The sequence below is a fragment of the Parasteatoda tepidariorum genome, chromosome 6 (assembly GCF_043381705.1).
Source record: "Parasteatoda tepidariorum isolate YZ-2023 chromosome 6, CAS_Ptep_4.0, whole genome shotgun sequence".
Classification (NCBI taxonomy): Eukaryota; Metazoa; Arthropoda; class Arachnida; order Araneae; family Theridiidae; genus Parasteatoda; species Parasteatoda tepidariorum.
The window spans coordinates 52,638,945-52,665,952 of record NC_092209.1 but is presented as its reverse complement, the minus strand read 5'-3'; the positions used below and the strand labels follow the sequence as shown (position 1 = coordinate 52,665,952).

At 32.2% G+C, this 27,008-nt stretch overlaps 2 protein-coding genes across 2 annotated transcripts in view; both read right to left on the bottom strand.

Annotated features, from left to right (window-relative positions):
* Positions 1–6,380: 6,380 nt before the first annotated feature.
* Positions 6,381–18,508, bottom strand: LOC107438632 (mitochondrial inner membrane m-AAA protease component AFG3L2-like; the record flags this gene model as incomplete). The annotated part of the gene is given in 6 exon segments (XM_016050961.4): positions 6,381–6,989; positions 8,520–8,672; positions 10,904–11,044; positions 12,974–13,275; positions 14,390–14,434; positions 18,480–18,508. Coding segments are annotated over 6 exon segments (1,044 nt in total). The 3' UTR covers positions 6,381–6,593.
* A 3,531-nt stretch (positions 18,509–22,039) lies between these two features.
* Positions 22,040–27,008, bottom strand: part of LOC107438630 (amiloride-sensitive sodium channel subunit gamma-like) — a 21,074-nt gene continuing 16,105 nt past the window's right edge. The window contains exons 10-11 of the mRNA XM_016050960.3: positions 25,800–25,872; positions 22,040–23,180 (exon numbers count right to left, since the gene is read on the bottom strand). Of these exons, the coding sequence (XP_015906446.3) occupies positions 23,040–23,180; positions 25,800–25,872 (214 nt within the window). The 3' untranslated portion in view covers positions 22,040–23,039. The remainder of the gene's footprint in view (positions 23,181–25,799; positions 25,873–27,008) is intronic.

Sequence of the window (27,008 nt, the reverse complement as noted above, 5' to 3'; positions counted from 1 at the left end):
TTCAAATATCAGAACATGCTTGCTTTAAATAGTTTCAGCTTTAAGCTCGCTTGGAATAAATAATGACCTCGAATATCTGTGGATTCCAGCTTGATTATTTTTACAGATGAAGTAAATCAGAACTGTCTACCTATTGGCGATTGAAACTGGCTGCAGATGGCGTAGAGCAGAACTCTTTATCCATGGCAATACTGCGCATACTTTCATCATGGCGAGTCATAGGACAAGGCAGGCCTGAAAGAGGGACGGAAAAGAGAAAATACTGGTAGAAGAACTATTTCAATATTAGATAATATTCGGGAGGAGTTAATCTATTCTCAACAATAACAATTCACTGTAACGAAATTTTTCACTTCGATGAAGCAATTCAATATAAAAATTGCATCCGTTAAAAACAATTGGTAGTAATAGATTTTTATTATTCTCGAAAATAAAAACTAAAAAAAGAAATTTATTAGTTACCAGTTTTTACTCTTTTCCGTCTCGATATATATGGGCTTTCAGCCCTGGGACAGGGAAGTAGGTTAGTTTCTCTCTCGCTCTCTCTCTTAAAAAGTCCCGCAGTGGACTGACCGTTAAGACACGGTTCCCAGCAGATCACCGAAGTCAATCATCACTGTCTGCGGTCAGTGTGCGGGTGGGTGACCACTTGGATCAGTCCGCGTAGGGACCGAGGGTGTGCGGTATGGGTCCTCGTTAAACTGTTCTGCCGTAAAGTGCTCGACTTCGCATGCAGGTCGTTGGGCTACCGAAGAGGAGGTGTGCCATCCCCTCTGCAGAGGATCAAAATTGTGATGGCATGTCTTCGGATCATCCTCAGGGATGTTTCCCAGACCGTTGCCAATAGCCCATTGAGCAGCTCTAGTGCGACGTAAATGAACTACAACAACAACTCTCTCTTAAAAAAAAAAACGTCGTGAAAATTAAAAAAAATATTATTAATAATTAAATAGAAAAAATATTAAAAAGGGGAAAATATCGTAGTACATTCCTATACAAATGAGAAGAGGAGGAAAGGGAAGGGTTGGCAAGATATGGAACCGGTCTTCTCCCCTGGATGGAGCATTCGAGTTTTGCTATCACGAAAGGCTGTACTTCATATGTTTTCACCATAAGCGTATGTATAGTATTAGGAGAAGAACGTTAGGAAGTACGTTAGTTTCATTTTGATTTTCAAATAGATTAAAACTTTTTGAGTTAAGAAGCTATATAGCAGTGAATCCATATATGAAACTCAAAATTGCATTAAAAGAAAATTTATAATATATTTTTGCTTGCTTGAATGCGTAAATTATTATAGAAGGGAAAAACATCGTAATACATTCCCATATACAAGGTGTCTCATAAATACTGGTCACTTAAATATCTCTTGATATAAGGATTATAGAATTTTCAAATTAAGTCAGTTTCTGTCACGTGACGTGCTTTTAGTAAGTTTTTAGAAAAGTTCACTTTTTATACTTTGTTTTAATGCATAAACCTTAAATTACAAAAAATGTTCTTATGTACTCTGTAACAAGTCTGTAAATAAATAAATAAAAAAAAAATACCAGTAAAATTTATCCAAAAAAAAAAAGAATTAAAAAATTGTGACTTACGCTATTTTCATGCAAGGAAATGGGAGAAAGAAATGATCTGCTTAAGGATCTCTATCAATGTGACATTTCGTCACAGGCCGCGATCAAAACTTTTCTTACTTGGCATTGATTGCAAACTTTTTTGAATGAATTTAAAGATGCTTATATGTTAAGCTGAATATTTTAATCTTATCATTAGATAAAGAAAATATTTTTAACTAAATTTATGAAAATGTAAAAATGAAGCTGAATTATCAAAGAATTAAAGATTTTTAAATGCAAGCTACTTTTGAATGGTGTATATTGAATAATTTATTCTTATTTTGTAGAAATTATAAAAAGCTATTTGCAATTTGTAAAGAGTGAGTGAAATTTATTGAGAGAAATAAAGTAGTTAAAATTAGTATTTAATTAATTTTTAACAAGTTCATTTAGGAGTTAATGGTTCATAGTTTTCTATTTCTCATAAATTGGAAAGAAATAACAATTTTACTTCACAATTTATTCTTTTTCAATGGAATATTTAAATAAATTTTCTCTAAATATATGAAGCAAAGTTATGAAAGTTGCTCTACTAAAATTAAATGCATTAGAGATCTCATAAAAAGGAAAATAAAGAACAAATCTTAATTAAGTAAAAATAATATTTTATTATTTTTACAAAGTTTATTTTACTGATAATTGGCAATCACATATTTACAATTTGCATCACAATACTTAGAATTTAGCTTAATATGGAGAAAAATTTGCTTCGTCTAAAAATTTAAGTTAAAAAAATAATTAACACTTTGCAACAAATTTAATTTATATTCCAAATCTTAAAAGAAAGGAGTTTAAATAATAAATAAAAGTAAATATTTTTTCATTTTGACGAAGTTTTTTTTTTAATAATTAACCTTTATTTATTCGTAACTTATGACATATTAAAAAAGCATTTATTATACAAAATTTCCTTTTCTGAATAAAGAAAATTGTATTATTCATGAAGCAAAATTATAAAAATGCACCAACTATTTTTTAAAAGAAATTACACACTTTACGACTCTTTTAATCTTATATTTAAAATATAATTACGTAAATTAAATAAAATGTAAAAACACATCAGTGTAAAGTAAAATTAATATTTAGCTATTTTTACAATTAATGTATATTACAATGATTGGAATTTATTTTTATGCATCACAAATTTTAACTAAGTAGACGCACATAATTTCCGTGTTTCTTTAATTGTTCCTTGCCTACTTTCAATTTTTATTTAAAAAATAGCACACTTCTCTCTCAGAATTTGTTTTATGTGCCCACCGTTTACTCCAATACTTAAGTGAAGTGTTTCAGATGTCGAGTAGTGAACACGCGCTATTTTCTCAACAGATACGCTGTTGCATGCATCTGTAATTCTGTTGGAGAGTTCTCTCACATCCAGTGGCGTATGCAGAATTTTTTCAAGGGGGGTGTTCATAATTTTCTGAAATTACCAAAAGAAATTCGAGTACGTAATAAAGCACTATTATTTCCCTAATTCAGACAGTTAACAATTTTGACTTTTTATTTAAACAGCATTGTTTAGTTACATTTTGATTTGATTTGTTAAGTTTAAGAACATAGTGTAATATCTTCTCGCATGTAATATCTTCTGAAAAGAGTCCAATGTCATATGGGAGGGAAGTAACACTTTGAGGGTCACTTTCACATTCATCAGATTTTGTTATGCTAGAAACGTTTTCTTCAACGGAAGTATCACATTTCTGTTCAATAGAAAAACTTACATTGGTACCCGATGCTGTCACCTCACTAATTTCAGGTCATGATTTTTTCTCAAAATGATTAAAAGTTGATTAATTCTTGCGTTTTGGCATCCTAAAGATCCAGGAACAGCAAATATATACATATATTTATTGGCATTGAAATATCCGCTATGCTACGATCTCAAAGTTTCGAGCTGGAATGAATAACTTCAACGAGCACAGTATCTCCAATGGTATTGTTACTGATTTCTTCACTAGTTGAAATAGTGGCGACGACGGATTCGACGATTGAATTAACTTTTTGTTAAGACAAAACGAAACAGATTTAGCGACGAGCTCCGAACGACAAGCGGCAGAGATAACTCTTAGTCTGACTAACTAACTCCCCTGTACTCCGTTCCCCCTTTTATATAATTTTTCATCGCATCTCCAAAATTCTCGAATTGTCTCAAAAACGACAGAACGTCTAGGATTCCAGAATCATCGCGTAAAGACCTCGCGAATGACAGCCAATCTCGAAAACTATCGCGACTGGCAGAACAGAAAGGAACCAGCCCGTAACAGTATCACGCGAATTCGGTTTCAAAAGTACAACTCTATTATAGTAAATGTTTTTTCAGTATTTTGAGAAATACCGTGAGAAAAAAAAAGTAGGCATAAAGCAAATAAAAATATATAGTCTTAAAAAATAATAGCCCGCATAATTTCTACTAAAATTTTTATTTTTGCCATTTTGTCTGAGCTCAAGGGGGGTGTTTAATCCCCTCCCTTGCGTACGCCCCTGCTCACATAGTTAGGTGTTGTTACACAGATAACAGATTTTAAACCTCCCTATTAACAGAAATCTGAAAGATTGAGATCTGGAGATCTCCGTGGTGTGCAAAATCTGACATTCGTCAGTCCAGACAACTGATAGGAGAAAGTTGGATTAGACACCAGTTACAACGATTAAGTCTTCGTTGAATTGGTTGAAGTGCCTGATGTCCATGGACAGTAAAGGGATGCATTCATACTTTCCAAGTGTTCCCCAGACTCTTGCGGATAAAATATTTAATGAGTTGCCCACACTTCTTATGCTCTCTTGAGGACAGGAAGTAAAAAAAAAAAAAAGGCTAAAATATTAATCTCTTCATCACCTGTTCGATTTCTGAACTATACTGTCTGTGAAAAGTTCCAGTATTTCGTAATCATTCCATTAAACGGCCTACAAAGTGTTTCAATGGCGGCAAACTACTTTGATATCTTTACTGAAATTGCGTGACTGCTACATAGGGAACTTCATTACATCGAGCGTAAATTATAGTTAGGTCATAGAGTTGTTCGTTGCTAAAACGAAGCATGCTGATATGAAGGTGATATAATTTTTTAAAATTTAAAGCTTTTATATTAACAGCTGTCTAGTGCAGCTAATTTCGTAATTATTCGTCCATTAATGATAATATTATTAATAAATCATTTTTTTATTATTATTAGAATTAAAATATTTTATTCATCGCTTAGAAATGAATGAGGTTAGGACCTTTTTTTTTTCCTTTGCTGTTTCATTACTGTTGAAAATTTGAAGAGAATATTAGTTTTAAGGTAGATTTTCTCGTTTTATTTGGTATTTTCGGCAATGATATAAAAATTTTTCGTTAAGGAGATTAATAACAAGTATCATTAAGAAATAATTCTCAATTTCTTAAAGTTTATTGTTAGAATACATTAAGTGCGTAACCTTTCGCAAGTTTCCCCCATCGCAGAGAAGTATTAAAGAGGATTCATTGTAATACTAGCCCTTACAAAAAAGCAACTAATTTTTCCTTTTTTTTTTTTTCCTTTTTTCTTTACATGGTAATATTGACGATAACGTAAATTAAAACATGATAAATTTCATAATATCAATTAAAGAAAACATTACACTTAGAGCATTAAATACATGAAATTGTGCAACTAATATAATCTTTCTGCCGCTGGAAAGAGAAATATACGTCTGTCACAACTTGGTTGCGAAACTATTGGTTGCGTTTATGAAGAAACTATTATTTTGTTTGTGCGTTTTTATAATTCGTATCGATTTTAGTTCCAAAAATCGTTCATTTGTCTTATATTTTATTCTTCTGAGAATTTATTGTAATTTGTAAAAGAGCTGTTTATTCTTTTGATTTGAAAAGTAAAATAATTTTCAGTGAATATTTTTTTTCTTCCGTTTTATGTTAGTATTACGAAACTTTTTCAAAAGTTGCAAATTTTAAATTTTTATGCGGCTCTCGAAGACAAAACATTTTAATACAAAATTGTTCCGTATAAGAAATTAATAAAAATGGTAAAAAAAACACACCATCCTAACTAAAAAACTGACCAATATATCAATATTTAAAGTTTATAATTGATATTAAGGGGCAGTGTACTTAGTGCACTTTAAACTAATACACTTCGAGGAAATACAATAATTCGAGAAAAAAAATGAACTACAGTGAAATTAGTTTGATGAAAATGAGATTGCAATTATATTTAAATTTTTCTTAGATTTTTTTCTTAGAAATGCTTAATGGACTGAATAAATTGGAACTATGCTTTTATAACTCTTATATCGCGAGATATTTAGGTGAGCAGCATTTATAAGACACTCTGTATATAAAATGAATCTTTAAAAATAACTCTCCTTAGCAGCTTTAGTATGGTTCAGGGTCTATTAACAAAGAGAACATTACGTTAAAGATATTTTTGTAGTTACTAGGTACTATTGAGTTGATTATCGTCCGGCTGTCATTGAAACGTTTTCATAGTCTTTACTTGCGTGACGTTAATTCTGATTATTTTCATTTGAAAAGTCTTTCTTAAAGATAAATTTAAGTCATACTAAAATTAGGAATTACTTGGGTTTATGAGCTGGGTGTCAAATTACAAAAATAAGTAGAAACGTGTTTTATTATATACACTAAAATTATAGGCTATCAATTTCGCATTAGGATTGAGTGAAAAATCAGAGATGAATAAATCTTTTTATCCAGATAAATAACATACAACCATAATAGGAAATTCAGAATAATTATTTGTTTAAGACTGAGACACAAACTAAAAACAAAATGATAACCAACTTTATAAACAATCCATAAGAATCAGATAAATAAAAAATTAAAATATAGCATTACAAAATTTTTGCGAGCTAATTTTTACAGAAGGAATTTCCAAAATACTCCAGAAGATTGGTTTGGAATGTGCAATATCTCTGTTTACAGCCTGAACAGAGACATTTCTTTATATTCAGTAATTTCATATAAAAATGGAGTTAACTATAAACAGAGATTATTTGACCATCATTTGTTATTCTTTTCTTTGGCGCAACAGAGTCGCTCTGTTTTCTTTTTTTGGAAGTGTCACAAGTTCGTTGCCTTTTCTTTTGGGTTTCCTTTCTTGCTCTCTCTTCCTTTTTCTTCAGGGGATTTGCCAGTGCCTTTGATCTCTTTCTTTTAGAAGAACAACTTGTGTTGGCTTTTCTTTTTTTGGTTTTCTTCGAACGCTTTCGTTTATTTAGGCAGTATCGTTTTCTGGCCAATGGTCTTAGTTCCATTGAAAAGGCGCAAAACCTGTCATACAAAGACATCCATCTTTTTCTGGGACGACCTAACAGTGCTTCAAGTCTGTCCTTTGGTAATGTTATCTCTTTCAAGAGTTCAAGAGCAACCTATGAAAAATATTTCAATACAATTAGCATTGTTTGAATCATTCAATGCTGCAATATTTCTTTTTAAATTTTTATCATAAACCTGTCAATTGTTTTTGTGCTCCACACTTACGCAGTATGTAATTCTAACTTCAGATCACGCAGCAAAACCGACCCGCCAGCATTATATATGTAATATCAATAATGAGCGGGTTGTCATTCCTTGGAGATTTAGTAAATCAATCCACAACGGTTTGCAGGTACGTCTGCATCTATTTTAAGCCAATTTTCTAGGATTTGAGTTTTACGCACTTTTTCAATACACCATACATACAATACATACAATTCACCACAGATTTTCCATGGGCTCAAATCGGGTGAATTTGCAGGCCAATCGAGATTCAATAGGCTGGTAATGTATTAATAAAACCAGTCACATATTTTCCCAGCCCGATGAACTTTGTTGCACCGTGAAAAACTGATGTATCAACACCATACTACACACAACACCATACATACATGTATCAACACCATCACATACTACATACAAGTGATAAATCGAAGGCATCACTTACTCGTCTAGTTAAAATTAGCATGTTGTTTCTTGTAAATGGTCACATTAGTTAGCAATGGTCACATTAATCAGAATAACTCGGTATTAAGAGAGTGCCATGATTTCTCCAAAGATGATTAACTTTTTGCCCTGTAAACTCATATTGGTATGATGAGCTGGCCAGCAGGAAAATGAGTAAATACGTTACTAAGTGAGAGGCAACAAAATGCCTAGAAAAAAAGGCTTACCAAGTAACTACTTCCAAGGAAAAATTTAGAAATTTAAGAAAAATTAGTATTTTTTTGTTTGTTGACATTCATGAAGATTAAGTGGTGGAGAGATGACCCTTCTCCTGATTAACGCATGTGTTGTCTAGGTCTTGGCTCCTAGGATTTAGTAGAGGAGTCAATTTAACTTTTAAACTTTGAAGTTTTTAGTATCTTGCTCTAATTTTAATGTAAATCTAATTTAAATATTTGAAGTTAATCTATAAGTATAATAAGAGAAAAGCCATCACCATCTCATATCTAATTCCTCCACTTCCTCTGAGGTTAGAAAGCTTAAATTTGGACCATGCGTTTCCGAAGATATGAGATAAAACTTTAAAATAAAAAGGTTTAATTCCGATATTCTGTAGTTTAAGGTAATTTTGGGATATTGTCCCCAATTGAAAGTTATACTAACTAAAAGTTTGCCACAAACGAAGAAGTCTCAAAATTTGGCCACATGTTCCTCGTCAGATTAAGGGTAAACTAAAAATAGTTTCCTTTCGTTATTTTGTATCATCGATCATCAGGAAGTTCTGAGAAAATATCTCTTAAAAGTAATTTTGATCTTTCAATAGTTCCCAACGCATAGTATACATAAATCTACTTTTTGATCAGACAGAAGGCGTCTACATTAATATTTTTTGATAAGAATATGAATGTAGAGTTTTTATCAACTCTTTAACATAAGGAAATAACGCACTTAATTATTTAATATTAAAGAATACAAACTTTTAACAATACGTCAGCCTTGCTCTTCAGTAGATATAATGTGGCTTCGTATCCTCTAATTAAGTAACATGAAACATCTTCCAAAACTTCTTTAGTCATACGTTTGCATTCGTAATTTTTGGGATCTATCTTTAGACCCCATTCCATTTTAACCTGAAAACATTAAGACATATTTATTTTTTCTTAATAATTTTTTTAAGAAGTCTAAACATTTGAATGATCTTAATCATACGGAGAGTTTAATGAATGATGGATTCAATTGCCCAACCGCTGCAGCACAAAAGCATCAAGTATTGGTGAACACGTTGGCACAACGCCTCAAGTCACATATGATTATGAGCTTAATTTAATCGATTGGGCAGAGTAGGTCTGAGTGCAGCAAAAGATCAGTCTGAAGTTATAGGTCAACAGTGCTCATCGCCTCCCACAGCTGGTTTCGGAACCGGGTCGATAACTACAAGGCTATCTCCACCTCATGATGCATGGACAAACCTCCGACTAGAATATTCCACATTTGAACCATCAACTTACATTTAAAATTTCAAACATCAAAATTAAGACAGGAAAAAGCAAATCGGTTATTGCAAATAAGTAAGTTCTGAAACCGGCTTCCTCTAAGCCAAAACTAAAAACTAAACTCAGTGGCGTGACAGCCCATAGAGGGAACAAGGCCTACTGCGTCCATCTCAGTTTTCTTGACCTTGGGATCTGTGGTGCAGGAGCAGATGTTTCAGTTAGGTGGTCAGCCGAATGCGAAATCCCCAATGTTTAGTTCCCAACCATGCTTCCTCTAAGCCAAATGGGATGACAAAGATCAGCTGTCTCGTAAGTGATTTTCTTTCGCAATTTCTCCACGACTCTTCGGTTACTAAGGGTAAGTTTTAATCAAAGCGTTATCGTTTACTTTCAGCTTAGGAACCTCCATCATCCATTTCCTTTGCAGTCTGGTGATCGGGACAATTGCAGTTAGCGCAAGAATCTTCTAGATTGCAATTCTTTGCCGAGTGTCCCGACCGAATGCATTTTTAACATCAAAGAGTTCGAAGGATCTCTCTCAGATTTAGTGTCTTCAAACCGTGGTTTATTTTTGCTTTGTCTAACTTGCGTTTCATACTTCGGTTCGATGTTAAGTACCCAATGCGTTCCGTTGCGAGACTTGATAGGAAGACAGACCACCAAATCAACTTTCCCTAACTTTCAGACGTTTTGTTTGAGCGGCTCGATTAGAAAACTCTTCTCGCCTCAAAATCCAAGACAGCCTTCAGCCATGGAAACCAGAAATAGCACTTTCAAAAAGAGTTTCGCAATAGAGAAGAAAAACGATTCCCGTTATCTCGCCGACCAAAGCCAAAACCTGTTTAGAACATCGACCCTACTTTTTTTGAAATAGTGAAACTTTGTAACCATTGTCACACCCACTGCTCTAAACGAATGGAGATTGAAGTTTTTTACATATACAGACTATAGGTTGGTTTTGTTTGCCCCTATACTGTGCTGCAAGTCAAGAAAAAACCATTATCCTTATGGAGAGAGCCTGTTTGCATATAAGTACACTCTGAATAGACGCCAAACTCCTAGCGCGAACGAATATCAACATAGGCAACTTTTGAAACGACGTAGCAAGTCCTTTTTGCTCATCTCATAAAAAATAGCACAAATTGAATTTCTCTCCGACGAATTAAATTTTTAAAAGCTTTTATATTGTGTTGAAAGCATGATTATATAATTTGATAGCTAAATAAAACGGAACTATATGCAGTCGTGGATGACTACTTAAATTCTATGCCGCAATGGTCCTTTCTTGACTAGAGTATAGTGCATGATTATTTGTGACTGCTTTAGCGATGGAGCTTTATATTCGAATTGTTCACCCAAGCATTGGTGATAAATTTCCTCTTGAAATTTCCCTATGTCTTTTTTTCTGTTAATGTTGTAGAAGTTTCATCACTTTCTATTTTATCTGCTGAATTCAAATATTTTATGCAAATTTTAAAAATTTATAACAGATATTCGGATTTAGTTTATGACATGTTTGATATGCTTGCCATCAGTGACTATTGAATATCTAAACTCTGTATATCACGCTGAAGTAAGTGTCCAAACATTCCTCAAAGATGGTTCACAAGCGTTGATATCCGGAGAATATGGTAGCCGTGATGATTGATCTGCACTCTACCACACTGAAAATGAATAACAATAAGATCTCCAAAAAAAGGGTGATAAAATAAAATCCCAAAGATATTTTTCTTTCTTTTTGCATCCCATATGAAAGTTACAAGTTACTACTTATTTTAACTGGTTTAGTAACACATATCTTGATTTTTCCTTGTTAATATAGTCACCTAATTAAATTAGTATTTTTAACATGTATTACGCTTTCTTACCATATAGTAGGCTATGTTGATAGCTTTATGAATATCACTTCTTTCCCAATGAATGAAATAAGGAAAGTTAGCTTTTTCTTCAGGGAAAAACATGGTTTCCGCTATACGACCAGACAGACAGAAGCACATCTCTTCGAATAACTAAAAGTATAAAACATTACAAAAGCATAAATAATATTTAATTAACTTAATTTTAAAAAATATCTATCCGAAAATTTAACGAGAAATATACATTTCCTTAATAATAAAAGAAATATGTAAATTTCCTTAATAATAAAAAGAATATGCCAGAATTGTCGATATTTGCCAACATTCATTAATAAAACTTTTGAATTTATTCTGATAAAATTTAACATTATATAACGTTCTATGAAGTTCTAGGCTTACTGCCTTGTTTTTCCTTCTAAAGGTCAGTAACTTAAAAAAGAAATTTGACTTATTTAATTTTTAAATCAGCGCATAAAATCCGAACCAATTTAATTGTGAGAAATGCAAAATGCAGTTCCGGAAAATTTAGCCGCACAAATAGTATAAAGTAGCTTTTACCATGAATTTTGTTAACTGTAATTTTATGAGTTAGTACATACTTAAATAATAAGCAAAAGTGATGTATTCTGAATGAGAAAATTAATCTTTTTTGAAGAAAACCCCAACAATTTTGCTTAGTTTAAATTTAAGGATAATTCACTATTTTCAAGAGACAACGAAAATTTTAGTGCCTTAAGATTTCTTAATGCAACCCATAGCTTCTCAATGGTGGTCAATGTTAGACGGTCCAACCGTGGTCAAAATTACTCTACACATCATGGTTGTTGAGAGATAGGGCTCCGAAAACCAAAACAAAATGGTTGATTATGTTTGGGTGACGTGATGCGTCAGCAAATGTGCAGTGACTCACCCGACAAATGAGTATTGAGTAGCTTTAAATTGACTCACGAGTTGTAATGAAAAATATAATGAAAATAAAAATATATTTGAAAGTAAATTTTACTGCGCCTTAACTTCATTCGAAACTTAAAAAAGACTGGAATATGCTATTAGTCTTTACAAAAATAAAAAAAGGAATTTATTCATAATGGAAATGTAAAGATCCGATCATTAGATAAATATTATTCAGGGTAATCCATTTTTTTCTTCTTTTGCGCACTGTACATAAATACCCAGTATGTAATTGTGACTAAAATCCTCTTAACAATAGGCCGTAAAGTAAGCATTCATAAACGCTGAATCAATATTTAAAGGATGAAGCTGAAAGGTTGGCAGCTAGTCCGTTTCTGCACTCGGGAGTTAGGATTTCGAAAGCAAATTATAACATTGGATACCTAAATATATGACTAATACTAATAAAAACTATTCTTCGGATCTGTTTTGTACTTTTATCAAAAATGTTCTACAGTCGAACCTCGCTAACTCGAACCTCGATTTCACGAATTTTTCGATATCTCGAAGAAAAAAAAATTCCCTTCAAATTTCCTATACACTCAATGTTAAAAAAACCTTGATTTCTCGAATTTTTTTTCTAATCCCTCGATAACTTGAATTTTTTTCCATAAATAGTGCAGATTTTTTTCTGAAAATAAAAGAAAATGCCAAAAAAAAAAAAATTAAAAATAGAAAGCCAATTCTCATAATCAATTCTCAAACAAACACTTTCTGCAGTGGACACTGTAAGGAGATTTATTGAGAGGCAGCTAAATATGTCAGAGGAGAAATTTAAAGCCATAGTCCACTTAGAAAGTGTTATAGACAAACTTTCTTACCTATCTCTAAAGCAAACAACTATTGAATCTTTTTAAGTATAAAAAGTGTTTTTAGAATAAATATGGAATAGTAAATAAGGTATGTAAAGAGCATTTTTCTTTATTTTACCATCGATAACATGCGATTTTCGATAATACGAATTTTCGGTATCTCAAATTTTTTCTCCTCTCCCTTCAAGTTCGAGATATCGAGGTTTGACTGTATTTTGCATGTTTTTTTTTAAATGATCTGTAATGATGTTAATGATTACTGACAATCAATAACGAACTTTCAACGAAATTTTTAGTCGAGGAATAGATATTTACTTACAGCTGCCATCGTTTCAAGAGGATATTTTCTTTCTGGAGTAATATGGTGATGTGGTTCATGATAACGTGACCACGTGTAATAAATAGTAGCATAAGACGCAGTATTCCTTGAACCACCAAACCATATAGCCATTATATGGCCGGCTTCATGAATCGCAATTTTTTTGGTCTGATGATATTCCTGTAGGGCCTGGAGTTCAGCACCTCTACCAAGCTTGACGGCATCAATGTGACCAGCACGGTAAGTATAAAATTGCTTGTTTAAAGTCTGTAAAGCTTTATCGCTTAATTCCCAAGGAAATTCTGAAAATAAATACTTTCAATCTAAAGTACTGACATCAAATTTATTATAAAAAAATTGTTGTCAAATTATTTAAACATTAAATCTGGCTAGAATGGAAAAACCATTCCATGTGGATGATTAACTAAGTGTGGCTACAGGTGGCGAAAAAGCAGAAATCTTGCTCTACTTAAAACACTTTGCACACTTTCACCATCAGCATGTGGATAGTCTTAGAAGAGAGTGCGTTAGTTTGTCTTGTTTTTCAGACAAATTTAAATTACTTTAAGTTAGAAAATTTAATGGAACTCAAGATTGCACTAAACATAGTTCATAAAGAAAGTATCGAGGATTTTTAGAAAATATTTTTTACATATAAATGCAGGAAATATTATGGAAAGGGGAAAAAATCGTAGTATATCATTATACAACTGAGCTGAGGAGAGGAGGGAAGAGTCAAGACATAGCGTATTCGAACGATAATTCCGATATTACTGCTTTTAAGAAACGCTCACCGTCATTTTTAAGAAAAAGAATATTAAACGCTGTCGGATATTTTTCAATTGCTTGTAAACAGTCTTCCTTAAAACTTAATGGAATTACTGTTTGCATTTACTGTCAATTATGCGTCTTAGGGACAATTAGGTTGGGAAAAGTCAATGTGGGAAATCCTACTGTTTTAAAGTAGCCATATTACATATTCATTTTTATGGAATTCTATTGTTTACTGAGTTTTGTTCAGGAATTTATTTTCATTATGTTTCAAAATGAGGTATAAGGTTTGCCAACAGATAGCGCTACTGACTTTGAGAAAATATAAAACAATGTTTTAAAAAAGTCTGGTGACAAAATTAATTGACGATAGTGCAAATATTTCTGTTGGAATGGTTTGACATGCACACACACAAAAAAACATTGTTTTATTGTTCCTCCCTATTAGAAGTGCCATATTAATACATTTCATTATAAAGTTTCTAAAATTAAACTACCTTTTGCTTTTCATTGTACAAGACAGAAAAATATAATCGACAATGAAAAAAAATCAGCGTTCTACTTTAAAAATTAACTTCATTTAATGAACGATTAAGGAAAGTAATGAACCAATACCAATAAAAAAAAAAAAAGAACAATTCTTACTCTTAAAAACTTTCCGACAGTCAATCTTTTTTTCCTTCTCGTTGCCTACAAAAAATATTTTCAGAATAAGTTTTATTTAATTGTATTATAAAAACTACATAATAAAATTGATGTTTATATAAATAAAGCAGAAGGTTTAAATGTATGTGTGTATAAACCTACTAATACAAATCCACAATTCTTACCGAATTCGCACCAATTTGGTGTAGATACAAAGACACAGCACCCTTAACTGCTTACTTTAACACTTACTCCGACCACCAATTCAGGTGATGCATGCAAAAGAAAAGTTTTCCATAGGATTTGATGCATAAAGAAATATAGTGCTCGCCTCCCAATGAGGTTCCCATGGTTGAACGATACAAATTTTGTATCCAGTTTGCATCGATCGCAGTGCTAACGTAAAAATATCTTTAATGGTAGATGGATCAGGGGTTAAGTATGGTGATGACGTCATTGAATTCTATTTTGAAATGTATGTGAATCCACGAGCTCTTATATTTATAAGTTGCGTTTCTAAAGCGTGCTAATCGAATTAGTAGAAACTCAATAAGAACTAATGAAAAAAAAAATCTCTAGTTTTCAATTAAGACATGGAAAATTTGTGGCAAATTTTGAATATCACATTTTAAAAGATACTCTATGTATAGTTAATCTTTCTTTGAGTGAATTGATAGGTAAGTAAGTCAATAATAAGCTAAATTGATAGGTAAGTACTGCTTAGAGCTGTACAATGGGCTATTGGCGACGGTCTGGGAAGCATCCCTGGGGATGATCCGAACACCTACCATCAGAATTTTTGTCCTCTGCAGAAGGTTATTTACCCGATTTAGACATAAATCCGAAGGAAAATTTAGTAAGCTGAACTTTTCAGATTATGGTAAATCTAATAGTATGCAAATATACCAACTTGCTCCGATTTATAAAAAAAAATATTTTCTAATGCTATCGAAATTCACGTTACATTGAGTTTAGTATTTTTCATTTTAAGTAATTTTTTCACCAATATATATCAGAAATTCAAAGTAAAATGCAACTTTATTGCTGTTATCTCGTGATAACACTTCAAAAGAGTGGGCTTAATTATCCTTATTGACTAAGTTTAATAAAATTTTACCAAATTCATTAATAACAACTTTTTAAGAAAGTGGATTAATTGGCATTCCTGAGTGTGAAGTCGGACCTAATAAAATGAAAAATACATAAGTAATACAGTACATAAGTAAAAAAGGTTGTATATTGAATGCCATGATTATGTTGGATAGTGATATTAAGGTGGTAGGCGTTTCGGAGGGCGGTATAAAAATTAAATTACCACAGTATCCATATTATGCACCTTAGTATAATTGGTTTTCATTATCACAGTACTTGTAATGGCAATATCAGGAGTATTAGTTAAGCATTACTGGCGTCAAAAAAAGTTAAGGCTAGTTCTTACGACTTTCAAAATAAGTACCAATATTATTTCTCACATCAAAAATGGTTATAAAAATATTAGTGCTGCTACTAATCACTTTCAAGAATTAAAATTAACATTGTTAATGCTGAGATGCCAACTGCTCCGAATTCGTCAATTTAAAAAACAAAAAAACAAACGGTTGAGACCTACAATTTATAATTTGTAGATTTTCGGTTAATTCTGACAATTTTTTAAAAGGCTCAACACGGGTTTACTATAAAAGTTGCATATTACACAAGTTTTTAAATTATTTAGAAGTAGTGGTAAGTAAGAATCCTATAAATTGAATTTTTAAATCAAGAAATCAATTGAATTTTTTTACCAATTGAATTTTTACGTCAAATGACTAAAATTCGGAACTATTTATCAGCTATCCGGAGCAAGTTGGCATCTCTGCTAATAGGTACAAATTAAGTAAAAAAATGTTTTGTATTAAAAATGTTGAATTAAGAATGAAAAGTATCGTTTAGATTAAACCGTAAAGATTTGCCAATTTTTTTTTTATCAATCATGATTTACTTAAACTTGGTAACAGGTGCAAATTGAAATGACAAGATACGTTTTGTACGAAAAAGCTATTTTAAAGGAGAAAAAGTACTTATTCTTCTAGGAAAAAAAAATCGCATAATTATTATTAAGCATTCATTAATTAGAAACAGGAACTATTGGTAATATGTTAATTTGTGTTTTTTTTTAATAACTACTAAATACACTGATATTGGTACAAAGAAACCATTGTGGAAATAAGTTTTTATGGCACAACGGAAAGGATATGTAGAACAGAAAATTATTGATTACGGTAATTTTTGACTATCAGGAGTTGATCTCAAGCAATAGTATTATGTCAAATGATACTGAATATAATTATCTTTATTTTGATGTGATGAACTTCAGAAAACGTGATTTGCTTAATATGAATACAAATCACGTGGAAGAAAAAAAAATTAAATAAATAAAATGGAATTGTTCTAGCGTAAGGTGTCGGTATATGTCTCAGTTTTATGCATGATTTCGTAAGACAAATGTCTAAACTTTAAAGTATGTGATTTTAAATGACAGTTTACAATCACATATTTTAAAATGTAAACATTAATTACATACTAAAAATGTAATCCTTGTAATAATAATTTACAATTAGATTTAATGTCTTTAATTCCTGAGTTATCTAGATTTGAAAGTCTTATGCACAAAATTTGATTTCTCGAGAAGTATTCGGTTGATATTTCTCAAATTTTACATTTTGTCATTTAAAATTATATGCTATATAATGTAAAAATGTGTATACCTCACAATTTAAAAATTGTTCTATTTTTTTAAATACACAATAAAAAATAATAAACAATTATTAAAATTATTTTTTTACAGGGAATTATATTTGAATAAAAAAATTCATAATTGTGTGCAAAAATTTCACAATTTTGTGATTTTCGATTCACTCAAAATGGTGAAATACGCAAATACTCGTGATATGGTGAAATACATAAAATATAAAATTATCATTAAGAAGTCTAGTCTTTGGATCGCTCTATTGACCAATTATTTGTACCTTATTTTCCAGATCTCGTATCCCCTATATTTTGGGGTCAGAAATCCGAATCCGTCGAAAAATAAGGTATGTTTATTCACAGAAAGTACGTTTTGGGTCTGATTTCGAAATTAAAATAGCGTCTGCACTAATTAACAATATCAGCTCTAAGTGAGGTCACGCCATCGAATCTTTCAGAATGAATCTTAAAATGTGAACATCCGATCATTAGATTAAAAGTTATTTAGGTTGATCACTTTTTTTGCACTCTATGCATTTTAACTACAGGAGCTGAACATATTGATTATGGATTACGACTAAGAGAATTTTGGGAATCTTTTTATGATTGTCGTAACTTATAAAAATGTGAATTTCTTCATCATTGTTGTAACTTATAAAAATGTAAACCTCTTTAATATTGCTGTAACTTATAAAAATGTAACCCACTTTATTATTGTTACAATTTAAAAAAAATGTAAGTCCCTTATTGTTGTAAATTAAACAAATTTGAGCCTCTTTATTATAGTTGTAATTTATAAGAAATATAAACCACTTTATTGTTGTAAATTATAAAAATTTAACCTCTTTATTATTGTTGTAACTTATAAAATGAAAACTCCTTTATTATTGTAGCAACATATAAAAACGAAAACTTCTTTGTTATTGTTATAACATATAAAAACGAAAACTTCTTTATTATTGTTGTAGGTTAGCAAAAAATATTATTGTTGATAGCATTATCAACAGTAATGATAATTTTAACAGTAACTTATTTTATTGTTGCGACTAATAAAAATTATTTTATTTTGAAAATAACATAACAGGCAAGATATTAAATTCAAGCCTATTTTACATTGTTTTAAAATTAAGTTTATAGGCCATTTTTATGTTTTGAAAATTTTCTTCGCTTTACGAATTGCATTATATTAATTTTCTATTATCTTTAGATGATGCAAAATATAATTTTAGAGTAACTTAGATACTACTCGTCACACTAAAGAATACATATATTATAATACTAAACTGTTATTCAAATTGTCTAATGTCACTCCTAAAAAGTGAACAACTATTCATAATTCCACTAAAAGCATACAAAAGTCACTTACTTGTCATTTTCAAGTTTTATACTTCAATATAATGACGCTCATCTAAAGTTTTGAACGTATGTATAAAATAGTTTTATACAAAAAGTTTTCTTACGAAAAGAAAACTATAATTAACTTCATGAAATACTCCTTGATTTTTTGTTATCATTCCCAAAGAATGATTGAATTTTCTTCTTTACTACGTTGCATTAAATGTAACAATAAGTGTCTTTGAAGAAGTGGTACGTAAGTGGCACGTACAAATGCCCTACTGATTTTCGCAAGAAGTTAAAATAGTTCAATCAAGACAAATTACAATTGATTAAAAATTGAAAAGTTCACGAACTTGCAGGTTTCTCTCTTGACAAATGAATAAACAGAGAATTAGTAATTAAAACCAAGCATACGATTTCTCCAAATACATTGATTGATTGAGAGATTCAGGTTGAGAGTTTTGGCATTTTGCCAAAGTAGTTAGAGACTTAAAGTTTCTAACTACGATTAAGAAAGTTACATGTTTGTGATCGAACCTCAGGTCTATAAAAATATATCTTATACAAACCAATGCATTAACTAGAACTTAATGAAAGTTTCGTAGTATAGTTCTAGTTTTAAAGTTGCTGTCGTAGTAGTTCATTTACGTCGCACTAGAGCATCCCAATGGGCTATTGGTGACGTTCTGGAAAACATCCCTGAGGATGATCCGAAGACATGCCATCACAATTTTGAGCCTCTACAAGGGGGACGGCACCCCCGCATCGGTAGCTTGACGACCAGCATGCGAAGTCGAGCACTTTACGGTAGATCAGTTTAACGAGGATCAATCCCGCACATCCTCGGTCCCTATGCAGACTGATCCAAGTGGGGTCACCCACCCGCACACTGACCACAGCCGCCAGTGATGCTTGACTTCGGTGATCTGCTGGGAACAGCGTCTTAACGATCAGTCTACTGTGGGACCTTGTTTTAATGAATTGGGACCTTATGACGCAAGAAGTCAAATGCTTATGCTCGAAAGATACAGGGAAAACTTGGCACTGAGTTATCTGTAGGATGCATACTGTAATCGACAAACAAATTGTAACATTCATTTTTTAGGGTTATTTAGTCATTGGTATGGTAATCAGCTGTCAGTCAATTCTTTAGGAGTGGTGGATTAAGGATTAAAAACTGCACCCAGTTGTGAAATTCTGATAGTTCTTCTAGAACTGTGAAATTCTGACTGAGAAATTTTAGGCAAGAAGGTTGCACGTTCGTGTTCTAAAAACAGTGAACATCAGCGCTAACTATATCTTAATTAAAATTTCGAGCTGCGGTTCTTATCTTATAATACCGGGACTATAGAACAAGAAGTCTCATTTTTATGTTCTGAGCTTACAGGAAGGTAGGTACTTTATTAACATCACATTAGAGCCGCACTAGAGATGATCCGAAGGCATGCCATCTCAATTTTGATCCTCTACAGGTGGCTCCCCAGCTTTGGTAGCCCGATGGCTTGCGAGCGAAGTCGAGCCCTCTACAGAGAACAGTTTAACGAGAACCAATACCACGCAACCTCGGTCCCTACGCAGACTGATCATAGTGGTCACCCACTCGCTTACTTACAGCAGCCATTGATGGCTGACTTTGGTGTTATACTGGGAACCGTGTCTTTAAGATCAGTTCACTGCGTGACCTGAACTTAGAGAAAATCTTAGCACTGAATTATATGTTTAACTAGATTATATTATAATTGAAAGGAAAATTATTGCATGTATTTGGGTTGTTGTTGTTAATTTACGTCGCACTAGAGTTGCACAATGGGCTATTGGCGACGGTCTGGGAAACATCCCGGAGGATGATCCGAAGACATGCCATCACAATTTTGATCCTCTGCGGAGGGGATGGCACCCCCGCTTCGGTAGCCCGACGACCTGCGCGCGAAGTCGAGCACTTTACGGTAGCACAGTTTAACGAGGACCAATACCGCACACCCTCGGCCCCTACGCAGACTGATCCAAGTGGTCACCCACCCGCACACTGACCGTAGCCAGTGATGCTTGACTTCGGTGTTCTGCTGGGAACCGTGTCTTAACGATCAGTCCACTGAGGGACTGCATGTATTTGTTTTAAGGTTTTGTTGATAGGGATATGGTAATTAGTTAGTTCCTAATGATGTTAAGAGAGGAAGATTAAGAACAAAGAGCTATATTAAGGGCTTGAGTTGTGACATTCTACCAAAATGCTTAAAGTTGTGAATTGTGGGTTAAAAAGGTCGCATGTTCGTGTTTGTAAATTCTTGAATCACAGCTCTAGCAAAATTTCGAGCCGTGATTCTTATTTTATAGAACTGGGACTATGACTCTGGAAGTCAAATTTGTATGTTCTGAAGCCTCAGAGCTCTTAAGTACTTAACCTCTTAAGACCAGACGAGTCATATATGCATTCGTACAGAATACATTCATGATATACGTATGTCCCGAAAAGTTAATTATGTGTAGAGTAATAGTTTATTTACAGGTACACATAGCATGCTGGCTTGTGTGCTCAATTACATATGTACGGCTCACAAGTCGTTGGTAAATAGAAAGCAGATAATACAAATTAGAGAAGGACAGCACGAAGACACATCTAGGGCAACGCGGGATTCGAACCCGCTACCTCCACGCTACAGAGCGTTTTGTGGGTGATACCACTCTGACAGGGTGGACTCTAGATTAGCAGTACTTTATTTACATCGTACTAATGCTGTACACTTACACTTGCCATGGCTTGTCCTTAGCTCCATTTTCCAGGTTCTATGCATGAAAAGCCACTTAATATTTTCTCAGTCAGACGACATGGACAGAGGCTGAGTTACATCTCCAAACTTCCACACCACAGCCAAAGAGAGGACTTTCAACCAAGACGAATTTAACGTGAACTTTGTTGCGTATACACGTCAGTTGTTTAGTCGGCAATCAGGACATAATCTCTCCGTTTAAAATAATAAAACAGTTTTTATTTACGAGCAGGAGAGGAATTATTAACGAACGTTAGTACCAAGAGCAAAACTGATTTTGACGGTATAAAAACGTCAACATATCGCTGGTTCAAAACTAAAACGACACTTCTGCAATCACTTCTCATTCAAATAACATGAGAAGTCAGTGAAGAAGTGTCGTTTTAGTTTTGAACCAGCGATATGTTTATAAATTTAGATTTTGTTGGATTTCTGAGTGTTTCATTGAAATGCTTTCCTGGTGATTCTTAGATTTTAGCACATCTCCTTAGAATTAACATTAAGAACGTTTAAATTTCGATGTTTTGTTTATTGTTATTATTTAAAAATGAAAAATAACAAGATCGCAATCATCAAAGTCTTTAAAATTTAAATGACAATATTTATAGCAGTTTGAAATGTTTAGAATAATCTTTGCATAGAAACCGCCACCAGTAAGTTTATTTAAAAATTGAACCACTTGGTCGACTGATGTTCCTTTAAGTACTTTATTTTTAGTTTTCAAATCATATTTATAAGATATAATACTTATCATTAACTTCCATACGCTCATTTGTGTTTTCAATTTCCAGAAGTATCTGAAGTGTGTAATAAATTCTTGCACAGATATAATCATTTATTCAGGCAAAAAATATTTTAATACATATTTTAGTATACACAACAGTTTTTCTTTGTTTTATATCTATCCTTGATTAAAATAACCACCTTTAGACACGGTCATGGCTGCGCTCCTTTGGAACATTCTATTAATTGGTTTGTAAACATGTTGGTTCCAATGTTTGCGTTTACCCAATTGAATGATTCCACCCACTGATGAATCCACCTTAGATTTATATGGGTGATGCTAATATTCAGAAAATTCCCTTAACACCCTGCCAAACAACTCATTACATCCCTCCTGTCTGTTTTCAAAACATACAGTGGTCAAATGCATGAATTTGGTCGAACATTTTCCTTTTTAGATCGTATGTTTAAAAATTATACCTTTCTAAAAATTATACCTTTCTAAAAATTATACCTTTCTAAAAATTATTCCTTTTTAAACACCAATGATTCATGCAGAAATACTGAGGCAGTTTAGTACAGCAGCAGTGAACCCTTGAAAAAATCTCCCCTAAAATATTAAGTAATTTGAAGATTTGTTTAGACAATAGTGTTTTTCAAGACAATAGTGTTCTGGCCTTAATGTAAATTTTAAAATCCTTACTAAAAATAAAATTAAATTAAAAAAAACAGTGCACATCAGGCATTACAGATTAATATTTGAGCAAGGAAAAAACAGAAACATTTTCGAAATTTGATGAACAATAATGTGAAAGGTGAGATTAAAAAATAACCAAACCTGTTTGATTGTCTTTGAATAACATATAAGAAATAGAAAGACTTCCAATTTTCGATGTAAAGGTTATATTTCATATGCATCTCAACACTTTGTTTTATACGAGGAGGATGGTAAAATAGAGAGACATGTATGAAGCATGGTGATAAGTTTAAGCTTATAATATATCTACACTAAACATCAAATTCATTGTGATTAAACAGCATTTTTATAACAATTGGTTCAAAATAATGAAGATATTAGATTAGATTGGTGTATTTTTTCATTTTCTCTTCTCCATTAACTTCTGACAGGGATACATAATGACAAGAAATATCATCTCCAGAAAATCAAACAGAGCGATAAGCGATATACCTAGCCACAGTCCAATATAGCCACCCAAGTTGCTGAAGATTTCTATGCTCTGAAATATTAAAAAGAAGTTGATGAATATGCTTTTAAACATTCCATAAAAAGAAGGAATTCGAAATTAAAGAACTCATTGTTAACCATCCTACAGTCGAAACCATTAAAAATGAAACTTAGTGCATGGGAATTTGTCTCAGTTAAAAAAAGGCTTTCAAAAGTTGTTCTTTTTCAGGTGGTATTATAAATAATGATTGTTGTTGTTGTTGTTCATTTACGTCGCACTAGAGCTGCACAATGGACTATTGGCGACGGTCTGGGAAACATCCCTGAGGATGATCCGAAGACATGCCATCACAATTTTGATCCTCTGCAGAGGGGATGGCACCCCCACTTTGGTAGCCCGACGACCTGCACGTGAAGTCGAGCACTTTACGGTAGAACAGTTTAACGGGGACCAATACCGTACACCCTCGGTCCCTACGCAGGCTGATCCAAGTGGTCACCCACCCGCACACTGACCGCAGCCAGTGATGCTTGACTTCGGTGATCTGCTGGGAACCGTGTCTTAACGATCAGTCCACTGTGGGACTATAAATAATGAATTACATGTTTAGCCAAATGCCTTAATAATAGCTGTTAAATTTATAAAATAGCGCAAGCAATAGCTATCAATTTCCATCATAAGATAAAAAATTGGCTTGTTTCAAATTAAGGGGAAACAACACAGTGAAAGTCTGTAAAAAAGAAGGATTTTTTAATTAATTTCTCATTGATTGTGATAAACTTAATTTTTTTTAAATATTATTGTTTATATTTTAACCTTCATTTTATCATGTTACAAATGCAAAAATTAAAAAAATTAGCGCTTATATAATACAACGTTTATAACTTATTATTTTAAATTATATTTAATTTGCTGAATTCATAAGTTTTAAAAGAATCATTCAAATTTAAATCCATTATATGTGTTACCGTTAAAGTATGAAATCCGTTATTTTATAGAATACCTAGTTATGCGATGAAATAACTGATCGTGTCTGTTAAAGTGTGAAACTCTCTTGTATTTCATGGTTTAACTAGTTATTTCATAGAATAACGATCTGCAGCCCATTAAAGTGTAAAATAAGATGAAGTTGAAGTTGTGCAAAAAATCTGCAAATTGTGTTTTAATGAACTTAATGTTCAAGTAGAAAGAGAAAAGTCTAAAAAATGTTTAGAAATTCAAGCGAAAAAGATGAAATTAATGTCGAATAAATCTCATTCTGAAGCCTCTGTGGGGTTTACCGTTCGTATCCCAGTGCCTGAAGTAGACAGAGGAAAAGGTGATGCCAAATCTATTTTAGCTATCATCATAAAAATAACCGAAGAAGGATTTTTCCAATTGGGCACAAGAAACGGCCGCATAAAACAATTATATTCCCAATCCCAGTTCAGTGTCTGCGAACAAAAATTAATTAAAATCGAAGAAGTACCGGATGTAGAAATATCGCTGCTGTTGGTTGCTACAGCTCAAAGTTTAGGTACTGGTCAGGGATTTAAAAAAATTTTCGTGTAAAACCCAGTGTGTTAACAAAAAATGTTTTTGTTTTAGAAATAATGTTCTTTGTAATTCCAAGTGTCATTTTAGTAATCCTTGTTGTAACAAATGATTTTATGGTACGTTTCCATAAATACCATTTATACGCTGCATAAATTAGATAAATTGCTTCTTTTTCATTTTAATTGTCTATCATTAGTTTATTTATAGAATACCTAGTTATTTCATTTTAGATAAATTGTTTATTTTACACTTTAACTGTCTCTCATTAGTTAATTTACAGAATACCTAGTTATTTCATAGAATAACTAGTTAAAGTGTCAAATTAATAACATATTACACACTTTAACGGACACGATCAGTTATTTTATGGAATAACTAGGTATGCTATGAAATAACTGCATTATATACTTTAACGGTAACGTATATATTCTTTAAAACTACATGAATGCAGTTTTCGTTGCACATAAGATTTTAAAAAATCAATTTTTTTTCCATAAAATGGTGATGTTTTGTTAAAAAAAGTAACTTAAAATAAACTACATTTTCGTAAATTGCTCAAAACCTGTCAACTCAATTAAAAAAATCCCTACGTGGAACGAAAACTATATTCATTAAGAACATTATGTCAAAATTTGAAGTAAATCGATTGAAAATTGTACTTGTTAGAGATATAGCAAATAAGAAAAGCACAATTTCGAGTAAATTGAGTTTAAAATTTTCTAATCCATAAAATATAACTTTATATATTACAAATATATAAGATTTTGCAATTAACTATAATGCATTAATACCCCGGTCCATAAGATCCATGCTATAGGATTATTTTCAGGAGTTTTTAAATGTTAGTATAGCCTGTTTTGCTATCGGTCTACCCTCATGCGACGCTTCGTATGTTTTTAGAGAATCAACCGAAGTTCTGTGGGCATCTTTTGAACACATTTTTTGTCTGCTGAGACAGCAAAATATAAATAAGATAATTTTCAAATACATAATATTTCAATGTGTGCTAGTTCTAGCTCATTTGAATTCTCTGTTGTTAAGTTCCAACTTTCAAAGACAAAAATCGAACACTTTAACTATGGATATTAACCAATAGCTGTCTAGATTCTTAAGATACTTTGTTTAGAACTTTACCTCAAATTTCGGTCTGTACGTGTAAGTTCTTGTTTCCATACCATTCAAGTCAATTTCTACTGTAATAATATTTCTGAAAGAATAGCAATAAAATGAAACAAAAAGAAAGTGAATTATTTTGATAATTTGAGTGCATTTAAGAAAATTTACTATATCCAATAAAACGTGAAGCAAATATAGTATTCTTTTTTAAAAAAATTGCTATGAAGCTTGAATCTTCTATTTCTAAACATAGATAAGAGTATGAACCAAGCTGAGAAAATATAAAAAGCCTGAAGCCGTTCAGATTATGGTTCTTGGCACCATAGTGACTTTCTAAGTTCGTCATTTAAGTGTATTATTTGCAACTAAACACCGGATAATACTTAGCTATGTTCAATCTATCCCATTTTGCCATAACGTCATTTACAAATAAGCATGATTCAATTAGAGTCTTCAATTAGAGATTACGAATTTAAGTACGTTTTGACACTATTCCTTACTAGGACACCTTATCTAGATTCTGCAGAGTTGTTAACCTTTTGGTTTTCTGAGATTACATTGCAGCCCTTTTTGAGTTTTTCAAACTTGGTAGATCCAGGGACCCATCAAGACAAACTCAGGTCTAAGGCCCACCAAATTTTCTGGACCCCTTACAAAATATTTCGAAATTAAAATACTGAAACTTACGTAATATTTTGAGTAATTAGTCCTAACAATACAAAAGAATCTATTGAACTGCATGATTCAAGATAAACATTCTAAGAAATTTTGAAAGCAGATAATCTATATTATATAAAACGCTAATACGTACGTATGTATCAATGAAACCGATGATATTTCTTTTCTCGCGTTGGCAACAGTTTTCATTTTTAATTGATGGGCTTCGGCGCGCAAGAGCACGTAGTGAGCATCATATGTCTAATCGGGCGAATTCTCACCGAATTATCAAAAAAATTCTCACAAAACTATCTTCATCGAAGCCGATGCTTTACATCCGGCGTTCAGAACTATTTCATATTGTTTTACAACACATGGTTTTAGCCCTTCGGTGGGAAAGACTTTAAAACAAAACTTACAACAGTTACTTTTCTCAACAACTGAAATTTAGAATAGTGTGATTAAGAAAAATATGTGAACTGTTTGCAATTTCAAATTAATATTGAAATGCACAGGTTTAGAATTTTCTACAGTGAAAAGTTTTCGGAACTTCAGTGTTCAAAAAAGTAT